At 43.8% G+C, this 12031-nt stretch overlaps 1 protein-coding gene across 1 annotated transcript in view; it reads left to right on the forward strand.

The window, feature by feature from the left end:
- The window catches only part of kidins220b (kinase D-interacting substrate 220b), a 33006-nt gene that overhangs the window by 17156 nt on the left and 3819 nt on the right, over positions 1 to 12031 (forward strand). Inside the window, 11 exon segments of the mRNA XM_062436802.1 lie at positions 1600 to 1889; positions 2730 to 2870; positions 3695 to 3938; positions 4106 to 4194; positions 5013 to 5157; positions 5873 to 6035; positions 6114 to 6292; positions 7264 to 7277; positions 7279 to 7500; positions 8848 to 8965; positions 10410 to 10447. Of these exon segments, the coding sequence (XP_062292786.1) occupies positions 1600 to 1889; positions 2730 to 2870; positions 3695 to 3938; positions 4106 to 4194; positions 5013 to 5157; positions 5873 to 6035; positions 6114 to 6292; positions 7264 to 7277; positions 7279 to 7500; positions 8848 to 8965; positions 10410 to 10447 (1643 nt within the window).

Genomic DNA, 12031 nt, shown 5'->3' on the forward strand with positions numbered 1-12031 from the left:
AAAGAAGGAAGGGAGGAGGAAGGAAGGAAAGGAGGGAGGAAGGAAGGAAGGAAGGAAGGAAGTAGGGAATGAAAGAAAGAGAGAAGGAGGAGGGAGGGAGGAAGGACAGATGGAAGGAAGGAAGGGAGGAAGGATAGAAGGGAGGGAGGATAGAAGGAAGGACAAGAAAGAAGGAAGGAAGGTAGGACGGAGGGAGGAAGGAGGGAGGAAGGAATGAAGGACAGAGGAAAGAAGGAAGGGAGGAAGACAGGAAGGAAGGAAAGAAACGGGGATGGAGGGAGGAAAGAGAGAAGGAGTAAGGAAGGAAGGAAGGAAGGAAGGGAGGAGGGAGAAAGGAAAAGAGGAACAGTCAAAACAGACAGGGTCAATTTGACCCGAGAGGACTTTGAATTTGACTTGTATAGAGACGGAAGTCCTTTGACACCAAAACGGTCGCCCCCTGGTGGCCTTTTGATAGAATGCAGTTTTAAGTTACTTCCCCGTTGGCCTCATTTCAGAGGACCAGAACTGAGACTGAGACAGAGAGCCGCCGCCTTCCTGTCCCGCTCATAATGACTATCATCTCCAGAGGATGTGATGTCACTGTGATGTCACTGTGATGTCATGGCGTCTGTCCCCCCCTCCGCAGGTTCCTGTTCACGGATTATAACCGGCTGTCGAGCGTCGGCGGCGAGACGTCGATGGCCGAGATGATCGCGACGCTGTCGGACGCCTGCGAGAGAGAGTTCGGATTCCTCGCTACGCGACTGTTCAGAGTGTTCAAGACGGAGGAGACGCAGGGTACACACACATACACACACATATACACACTATACACACATATACACACTATACACACACACACACACACATATACACACTATACACACACATACACACACATACACACACATATACACACTATACACACTATACACACAAATATATATACACTATACACACACATATATACACACATATACACACATATATACACACATATACACACACATACACACTATACACACTATACACACAAATATATATACACTATACACACACATATATACACACATATACACACATATATACACACATATACACACACATACACACTATACACACTATACACACAAATATATATACACTATACACACACATATATACACACATATATACACACATATACACACTATACACACATATACACACACACATACACACACATATATACACACATATACACACATATACACACATATATACACACACACATATACACACATATATACACACACACATATACACACATATATACACATATACACACACATACACACACACATACACATACATATACACACACACACACAGTAACACACACACATATACACACTGTAACACACACACACACATATGCACACATACACTGTAACACGCACACACACACACATATAAACACATACACACACACGCACACACACACACATATAAACACATACACACACACGCACACACACACACACACACACACACACACACATATAAACACACACACACACACACACACACACACACACACACCAACCCCTCCCCTCTGACCCGCCTCTCTCTCCTCAGGAAAGAGGAAGTGGAAGAAGACGTGCTGCGTTCCGTCCTTCGTCCTCTTCGTCTTCGTGCTGCTCTGCCTGCTGACGGGTTTGGGTCTGCTCGCCGTGTTTAAGGTGGACGGAGACAACCGCACGGTGAACGCCGTGCTCATCGCCATCGGCAGCGTGGTCGGTCTGGCTCTGCTGCTCAACTGCAGGACGTGGTGGCAGGTCAGCGACTCGGTGCTCAACTCTCAGAGGAAGAGGCTCCACAGCGCCGCCAACAAGATGCACAAGCTCAAGAGTGAGGGCTTCATGAAGGTGAGAGGGCCGCTGGCATCAGCTGTTAGTCATCAGCTGTCAATCATCTGTTAGTCAGCTCAAGGTTCCCACCATAGACTGTATATAAAATGGACGTAACATCCGTGACGTCACCCATTGGTTTGTGGACTGCTGCTCGGAGGCCAATAGTATCGGATCTGAGCAGCGCCATCTTGAAAATTTCAGGTGCATGCTGGGAAAAATAAAAACAGGGATTCTACTTATATGGGCATCAGGAGGAGCATGAGGCGCCCTCCTGAACCTGTGAACCAATCAACCTGTCAATCACCACGTAGCCACGCCCTAATGCATACCCTGCTTTATCGTCACATATAAAATCAGGGAGGCCAAAATGTCCCAAATGAACATCATACTGCATTGAAGAAGGCTTTAAACTAGCGATTGAGACCATAAACACATTTTGAAAACGTTTACTGAGGTTAGAAATCAAGTGAGAAGTTGGTGAATTCTCCATTGACTTGTATAGAGACGGAAGTCCTTTTGACACCAAAACGGTCGCCCCCTGGTGGCCTTTTGATAGAATGCAGTTTTAAGTTACTTCCTGGTTGGCCTCATTTCAGAGGACCGGAGCTCCCCTCCTGATGCATAGTCTGTTCTTACGCTGTCTAATATTAAGGTACAGCTCTTCTATCCAGATATAAACTCTTCATGTTGCTCTCAGAGTGAAAACGTATAAACTCTGCTTTCTGTACGCTCTGCCTAAACCACGCCCACCTCCACATGAACCAATCAGATTAATCAATAATAAAATAATCATTAGTTGTAGCTATAGATGATGTCATGTTCCTCTCTGACTGTGTGTGACCTCTGACCTCCCAGGTGCTGAAGCATGAGGTGGAGCTGATGGCGAGGATGGCGAAGACCATCGACGGTTTCACTCAGCACCAGACGAGGCTGGCGGTCGTCATCGACGGACTGGACTCCTGCGAACAGGACAAAGTTCTGCAGATGCTCGACACTGTGAGACGATCCGTATTATTATATATATATAACGTTATTATAATGATCCGTATTATTATATATATATAACGTTATTATAATGATCCGTATTATTATATATATAACGTTATTATAATGATCCGTATTATTATATATATAACGTTATTATAATGATCTGTATTATTATATATATAACGTTATTATAATGTTTAAGCTTCTTGTCGGCCTCCCGGGTCAAAGTAACCCCGTCTGTTTTGACTGTTCCTCCTTTCCTCCCCTACTTCCTTCCTTCCTTTCCTTCCTCCTTTCCTTCCTTCTTCCTCCCTCCCTTCCTCCCTCCTTTCGTTCCTTCTTCCTACCTCCCTTCCTTCCTTATTCCTCCCTTCCTCCTTCCTTCCCTGCTTCCTCCCTCCCTTCCTTCCTCCCTTCCTTCCTTCCTCCCTCCCTCCTTTCCTTCCTTCCTTCCTCCCTTCCTTCATCCCTCCTTTCCTTCCTTCTTCCCTCCCTTCCTCCCCCCTTCCTTCTTTCTTCCTTCCTTCCTTCCTTCCTTCCTTCCTTCCTTCCCTCCCCCCTCCCTCCCTTCCTTCCTTCCTTCCTCCCTCCCTCCCTTCCCTCCTTCCTCCCTCCTTTCCTTCCTCCTTTCCTTCCTTCTTCCTCCCTTCCTTCCTTCATCCCTCCTTTCCTTCCTTCTTCCTCCCTTCCTCCCTCCTTTCCCTCCTTCCTTCCCTCTTTCCTTCCTTCCTTCCTCCCTTCCTCCCTCCCTCCTTCCCTCCCTTGACTCGAGGAAAACAGTAGTTATAAACTTTAACCCCGTGTTCTCTCTGGGTTCTCTGGGTTCTCTTCAGGTGCGCGTGCTGTTCTCTAAAGGTCCGTTCATCTCCATCTTCGCCAGCGATCCTCACATCATCATCAAAGCCATCAACCAGAACCTGAACAGCGTGCTGCGAGACTCCAACATCAACGGACACGACTACATGAGGAACATCGTGCACCTTCCCGTCTTCCTCAACAGCAGAGGGCTGTCCAGCGCCAGGAAGATGTGCACGGCCGCGCCCGCCAACGGGGACGCCGCCAACACCGACGGTAACAGTACGGTGGCCCCGGAGGTCAAAACACAGCAAGCATTACAGACATTACTGAGTCAAAAAACACACACATCTTATTAATATTCATTTACGAGACTGTACTGTGTGTGTTTGTGTGTGTGTGTGTGTGTGTGTGTGTGTGTATGTGTGTGTGTGTGTGTGTGTGTGCAGGTTGGCACGAGGAGTTGGACAGGAAACTGTCTCAGCACAGTTTAGGAGAACTCACAAAGTTTGGCAGCAAGACGACGCTCAACCGCCGGGTGAGTGTGTGTGTGTTACTGTGTGTGTGTGTGTGTGTGTTATTGTGTGTGTGTGTGTTACTGTGTGTGTGTGTGTGTTTCTGTGTGTGTGTTTGTGTGTGTTATTGTGTTTCTGTGTGTGTGTGTGTGTGTTTGTGTGTGGTACTGTGTGTGTGTTTGTGTGTGTTATTGTGTGTGTGTTACTGTATGTGTGTTTGTGTGTGTGTTTGTGTGTGTGTTTGTGTGTGTGTTACTGTATGTGTGTTTCTGTGTGTGTGTTTGTGTGTGTTATTGTGTTTGTGTGTGTGTGTGTGTTTGTGTGTGTGGTTGTGTGTGTGTGTGTGTGTGTTACTGTGTGTGTGTGGTACTGTGTGTGTGGTACTGTGTGTGTGTGTGGGTTACTGTGTGTGTGTTACTGTGTGTGTTTCTGTGTGTGTTTGTGTGTGTTACTGTGTTTGTGTGTGTTACTGTGTGTGTTACTGTGTGTGTGTTTGTGTGTGTTTCTGTGTGTCTGAGCTCTATTTGTGAAGCTTTAAAACACATTTACTGAATATTTACTGATGATGAGGATATGACTAATAACAGGAGTGTTTTTTATTGATTTAGATTTGCGCTGATTCTTCAATCAGTTGATCTCCTGATTATTTTGATGATTAATCAATAAACTGTTTGATCTATAAAATGTCAGAAGATGAGAAATTAAGAAACTGAAAGCAGCAAATTACAATAATGATCTGATTATTGAAATAGACTAATGGTTACAGAGTTCTATCTATCCAGCAGCAGTATGTATCAATCAATCAATGGATCAGTGTATTGATGAGGCATGCTGTGTGTAGGATACGTACCGGCGCCGGCAGGTCCAACGTAACGTGACCCGTCAGATGTCGTTCGACCTCACGAAGCTGATGGTGACGGAGGATTGGTTCAGTGACATCAGCCCCCAGACCATGAGGAGGCTGCTCAACATCGTCTCTGTCACAGGTAACGGAGGAAAGGAGAGAGGAAAGGAGGGAGGAAGGGAGGAAGGAAGGAAAGGAGGGAGGAAAGGAGGGAGGAGGGAGGGAGGAAGGAAAGGAGGGAGGAAAGGAGAGAGGAAGGGAGGGTAGGAGGGAGGGAGGAAAGGAAGGTAGGAGGGAGGGAAGGAAAGGAGGGAGGAAAGGAGGGAGGAAAGGAAGGTAGGAGGGAGGAAGGAAAGGAAGGAAGGAAAGGAGGGAGAAAAGGAGGAAGGAAAGGAAGGAGGGGAGGAAGGAAGGAGGGAGAAAGGAAAGAAGGAAGGAAAGGAAGGTAGGAGGGAGGGAGGGAGGGAGAAAGGAAAGAAAAGAAGGAAGGGAGGTAGGAGGGAGGGAGGGAGAAGGAAGGAAAGGAGGGAGGAAGGGAGGGAGGAAAGAAAAGGAGGAAGGAAGGGAGGGAGAAAGGGAGGAAGAAGGAAAGAGGGAAGGAAGGAAGGAAGGAAAGGAGGAAGGAAGGGAGGAATGAAGGAAGGAAAGGAGGGAGGAAAGAAAAGAAGGAAGGGAGGGAGAAAGGGAGGAAGAAGGAAGGAAAGGATGGTTGAAGGGAGGGAGAAAGGGAGGAAGAAGGAAGGAAAGGAGGAAGGAAGGGAGGAAAGAAAAGAAGGAAGGGAGGTAGGAAAGGAAGGAAGGGAGGGAGAAAAGGAGGAAGGAGGAAGGAGATCAGACTGACTGTAACTGTCCTGCAGGTCGTCTGCTGAGAGCCAATCAGATCAGCTTTAACTGGGACCGGCTGGCGTCGTGGATCAACCTGACGGAGCAGTGGCCCTACAGAACCTCCTGGCTCATCCTGTACCTGGAGGAGACCGACGGCGTCCCGGACCAGGCCACGCTCAAGACCATCTACGAGAGGTCAGAGGTCACACTCTGGGTTAAGGTCTAAAGGAATAAAGATCTCAGAGTATTGATCTCCGTGTGTTTTCCTCTCAGAGTGTCGAAGAACATCCCGACCACTAAAGACGTGGAGCCGCTGCTGGAGATCGACGGAGACGTTCGCAGCTTCGAGGTTTTCCTGTCGTCCAGAACTCCCGTCCTCACGGCCAGAGACATCAGAACCTTCCTGCCCTGCACCGTCAACCTGGACCCCAAACTCAGGGAGATCATAGCAGGTACTGGACTGATAGTACTGTAATACAGATGTTTCTCTCTCTCTGATCCAGATGTTTCTCTCTGATCCAGATGTTTCTCTCTCTCTGATCCAGATGTTTCTCTCTCTCTCTCATCCAGATGTTTCTCTCTCTCTCTGATCCAGATGTTTCTCTCTGATCCAGATGTTTCTCTCTCTGATCCAGATGTTTCTGTTTCTCTCTGATCCAGATGTTTCTCTCTCTCTCTCTGATCCAGATGTTTCTCTCTGATCCAGATTTTTCTCTCTCTCTGATCCAGATGTTTCTCTCTCTCTCTGTCTGATCCAGATGTTTCTCTCTCTGATCCAGCTGTTTTCTCTGATCCAGATGTTTCTCTCTCTGTCTGATCCAGATGTTTCTCTCTCTGATCCAGATGTCTGTCTCTCTCTCTCTGATCCAGATGTCTCTCTCTCTCTCTCTGATCCAGATGTTTCTCTTTGATCCTGATGTTTCTCTCTCTCTCTGATCCAGATGTTTCTCTCTCTCTCTTTGATCCAGATGTTTCTCTCTCTCTCTGTCTGATCCAGATGTTTCTCTCTCTCTCTTTGATCCAGATGTTTCTCTCTCTCTCTGTCTGATCCAGATGTTTCTCTCTCTCTGATCCAGATGTTTTGTCTCTGATCCAGATGTTTCTCTCTCTCTCTGACCCAGATGTTTCTCTCTCTCTGATCCAGATGTTTTGTCTCTGATCCAGATGTTTCTCTCTCTCTCTGATCCAGATGTTTTTCTCTCTCTGATCCAGATGTTTCTCTCTGATCCAGATGTTTCTCTCGCTCTCTGATCCAGATGTTTCTCTCTCTCTCTGATCCAGATGTTTCTCTCTCTGATCCAGATGTTTATCTCTCTCTCTCTGATCCAGATGTTTCTCTCTGATCCAGATGTTTCTCTCTCTCTCTCTGATCCAGATGTTTCTCTCTGATCCAGATGTTTCTCTCTCTCTCTCTCTGATCCAGATGTTCGTGCGGCCCCGTGAGCAGTTGAACATTGGGCCGGTGCCGTACCCGCCCCTCCCCCTGCAGGAGGCTCAGCCTCGGCCCACCTCAGTGTACAGTCAGGTGTCGTCAGCTTGTTCTCCGTCCGCCTCGTTCAGCGGCGCCTTCACTCAGCCACCAGGGGGCGGCGTCTCCCCGCAGCCGCACAGCAGCTACTACAGCGGGCTGGCCGGACCCCAGCACCCCTTCTACAACCGGGTGAGTGGGGGGGGGGGGGGGGGGGGGGGGGGGGGGGGGGGGGGGGGGGCAGAGGGGGGTAATTACAGAAACACTAAAGTACTGATGATGTGAGACTGTAAACTATTTAAAGGGAAACTCTATGAACAGGTAAGATTTACTGTTTCCATCTCCTCCTGCTTCAGTTTGACCATTTATTTCATTTTATGTTTAAATATAATTTGATTTGATTTAATTTAATTTAATTTAATTTAATTTGATTTGATTTAATTTTCGCTGTGTGCTGTTTTCATTAACCTGATCATTAAACTCTGAGCTCCCTGCAGGAACGTTGACACTAAATTAAAGCTTCAACTAACAATTAATTCATCAGAAAATAGAGAGTAATAATAATCTCTCCTTTACTGTCACAGAATATTAAAGAAACCAGAAAATATTAATATCTCAGAATCTGGAATCAGATAATTTGGAAAATGACTCAAACTACTAATCGATTATCAAAATAGTTAAAATCATTAATTCTGTTATTCTTATTAGATTAATTGACTCATTGCAACTTAACAACTTAAATCTGCATTATCACATTAACTACATTAATATAATTTTGATATTTTTTATGTTTTCAGTAAAGATGTGATGAAGTTAATTAACATATTTTAGTGACCATGTGGTTTAAATTTAACCTTCCTGTCGTCCTCCCGGGTCAAATTGACCACATCTCTGTTCCTTCTTCCTTTCCTTCCTTCCTCCCTCCTTCCTTACTCCTTTCCTTCCTTCCTTCCTTCCTTCCTTCCTCCCTCCCTCCCTCCTTACTCCTTTCCTTCCTTCCTTCCTTCCTTCCTTCCTCCTTTCCTTCATTCCTTCCTTCTTTCCTCCCTTCCTTACACCTTTCTTTCTTTCCTTCCTTCCTTCCTTCCTTACACCTTTCTTTCCTTCCTTCCTTCCTTCCTTACTCCTTTCCTTCCTTCCTTACTCCTTTCCTTCCTTCCTTTCCCCCCTCCATCCTTACTCCTTCTGTCCTTCCTTCCTTCCTTCCTTCCTTCCTTCCTTCCTCCCTCCCTCTCCTTTATCTTTCTCTCTAGGTCAGAAAATATGTAATATTTATCATTATTTAGTGGTTACACCATTTGACATGTTCAGGAGCATTCAGTCTTACTTTGGGTAAAATATAAACATATTAATGAATCGATCATCTTACTGTTATTGATCTCTGACTCGTATTCAGAGTTAAATCAGTAAATATAAAGTTCAGTGTTTCCGTCCTGCAGGGATTCACTGTGTTGTTTTAAGTTTTTGTTGTTTCATGTTGAATCATCTCCATGAACATTATTTTGGTTTTCTTACCCCCCCCCCCCCCCCCCCCTTCAGCCATATTTCCCCCACCAACACCTTTACCAGCTGCCACGCCCCCTAGTGGCCGCCTACCCATCATACTTTGCTCCACGTCCGTTCTCTAAAAGCTGCTTCCCCCGAGACGCTGCAGCTGTAAGTACGACACAGTGAAGAGTTTATATTTAACCTGAAATGTTTTAATCATGTTTCCTCCTGCAGAGTCTGAAGGATTTATAACCAAGAAGAGTTTAATGTGTTTTACCTGAGAACCAAACCTGAGCTGAGACTGAAAGAAACAAAGTGGTCAAATAAATAAAAGCATTAAAAAATACCCAAAATTTGAATTTAACAAATGAGTAAATGTTTTGTAAAATGTGTGAAAATATGCAGTAAAATTGATTAAACATTATTTAATCTTTATTTTTTTTATCTGTAAAACTTATTTTTCAACAGCATCATGTTTTATTTTCTATTTTCAAACATAGAAAAAATAATCTGATGAACAAATAAAATGTATTTAACCACTTTAGTTCATTAATTAATTATTTTTTCAATCAGTCGGTTTGTATGGAAGACGAATGATAAAGATTAAAAAATATATAAAAATTATTGTTATGTATTAAAATCATAGAATGTATATATAATGGACGTAACATCCGTGACGTCACCCATTGGTTTGTGGACTGCTGCTCGGAGGCCAATAGTATCGGATCTGAGCAGCGCCATGTTGAACATTTCAGGTGCATGCTGGGAAAAATAAAAACAGGGATTCTACTTATATGGGCATCAGGAGGAGCATGAGGCGCCCTCCTGAACCTGTGAACCAATCAACCTGTCAATCAGGACGTAGCCACGCCCTAATGCATACCCTGCTTTATCGTCACATATAAAATCAGGGAGGCCAAAATGTCCCAAATGAACATCATACTGCATTGAAGAAGGCTTTAAACTAGCGATTGAGACCATAAACACATTTTGAAAACGTTTACTGAGGTTAGAAATCAAGTGAGAAGTTGGTGAATTCTCCATTGACTTGTATAGAGACGGAAGTCCTTTGGACACCAAAACGGTCGCCCCCTGGTGGCCTTTTGATAGAATGCAGTTTTAAGTTACTTCCTGGTTGGCCTCATTGCAGAGGACCGGAGCTCCCCACCTGGTTAAAACTGAGATATTATATAAAAAGTAAAGCTGCAACTAACAATCATTTTCTTTATCATTTGGTCTCTAAAATAGTTAATTATCAGTTAGTCAATTAAATTTAATATAATAGTTGCTGATTAGTTAAAATGTCACAATTAAGAGATTCTGAATAATTTAAAATCTGTGATTCAAAAACAAACTTTTGATTCGGTTAACATTAATTTTTAGTATTTTGGCGCTGTTGGACTTCCATAGGATTTGTTTCTCACTACAGTTTAAAACCTTCAGAAAGGCTTTTATTTTCTCAAGCTTTGGGTTTCTACTTCCTTCTCGCTCTTCCTCTCCTGACGACGAGCCTCCTCTTCCTCACTTCCTCTGAGTCACAAAACGATCGTCAGTGTTTCCAGATGTTTTCTCTCCAGCTGTGTTTCATCCCTCACCTGTCTGTCTGTCTGTCTGTCTGCAGTGTAAGGGTTCGTCTTTGAAAAGGAAGCAGGTATTGACTCCTCCTCTCTGCTGACTAACTCTACTACAAATCCCAGCATGCACCTTGCCTGGACTAGCCTGTAGCCTCCGTAGATTAGCTGCTTTCATTTGACCCGTTATCTCGTTAGTTTTTTAAATGTTTGGTTTGACCTTTGAACCCTTTTCCCCCAAACACCCTCTGACACCCCCCCCCCACCTCTAACCCCTCCTCCTCTACACTGTAAAAAATCATCACTTAGAAGCTCAATTAAGTGTTAAAAAAGGTTAAATTTAGACGAGAAGAAATTACATTTTATAACAAACATCGACTAACAATTTAAAGATATTGTTGCCAAAACGAAATCTTTGATACTTTTATGTAGAGAATCTAAAAAAACTTGTTAAATAAACAGAATATATTCTAAAGTTCTTTTAAATCACAGAAGAATCTGTAACGAGCTTTAAAAGGAAACCTGAGGACTAGAGCTTGGTATCGGTGCTCGATGCCTTTTAAAGTATCGACTGATATAAATCGATACCAAGTTATATCTAAACGTCTCCCATCAAACGATGCCTGCCATCGATCCTTTTTGCACATATCTGTTTGGACTTGCTCACAGCCAATCAATAGCAAGCGTTTAATATTAATAAGTTGAAGACTTTCAAAATACATTTGTGTAAAAATCTAATCATTTAGATGTGGAGGAGTTAAAGCTTCTATTCACATGATGAGTGTCTAATAAAGATGGTATCAGTGTCACTTTAAGAGGACTTAGATTGGTGTCATAGTTTTTAAATGATACTGAGAACCAGCTTTAAACAGTAACATATGATAGGATAATAGCTCACCAATAACAGACAGAAACAACATAAGATCCATAAAATATGTAAAGTATAAATGTAAATGCAGATCAGTTCCTGTGTGTCTGTTGATTATTTTGTGGAAGACATTATTCTAAATATTCCTGGTTGTAAAGGAGTAGCGCCTCATAGAGAGAGAGCTGCTCCTCCCTTCCTTCCTCTCAGTGAACAGTGCAGTTCAGAAAGTTTGAGATCAACCAACTATTTTATTATCTTAGAGAGTTAATTTTTAGAGCGTACCAGGCTGAGAGATGAAAGATTAGAACACTCTATACAAGACTCTTATACTCAACGTCAGTAAATACCATAGACACGGATTCTACTTATATGGGCATCAGGAGGAGCATGAGGCGCCCTCCTGAACCTGTGAACCAATCAACCTGTCAATCACCACGTAGCCACGCCCTAATGCATACCCTGCTTTATCGTCACATATAAAATCAGGGAGGCCAAAATGTCCCAAATGAACATCATACTGCATTGAAGAAGGCTTTAAACTAGCGATTGAGACCATAAACACATTTTGAAAACGTTTACTGAGGTTAGAAATCAAGTGAGAAGTTGGTGAATTCTCCATTGACTTGTATAGAGACGGAAGTCCTTTTGACACCAAAACGGTCGCCCCCTGGTGGCCTTTTGATAGAATGCAGTTTTAAGTTACTTCCGTGTAGGCCTCATTTCAGAGGACCGGAACTCCCCGCCTGGATAATACAAATAAATTAAAATGATAGTTAAAGTGAGTAAGATCAGTGAA

Source organism: Scomber scombrus, chromosome 17 (assembly GCF_963691925.1).
Source record: "Scomber scombrus chromosome 17, fScoSco1.1, whole genome shotgun sequence".
Classification (NCBI taxonomy): Eukaryota; Metazoa; Chordata; class Actinopteri; order Scombriformes; family Scombridae; genus Scomber; species Scomber scombrus.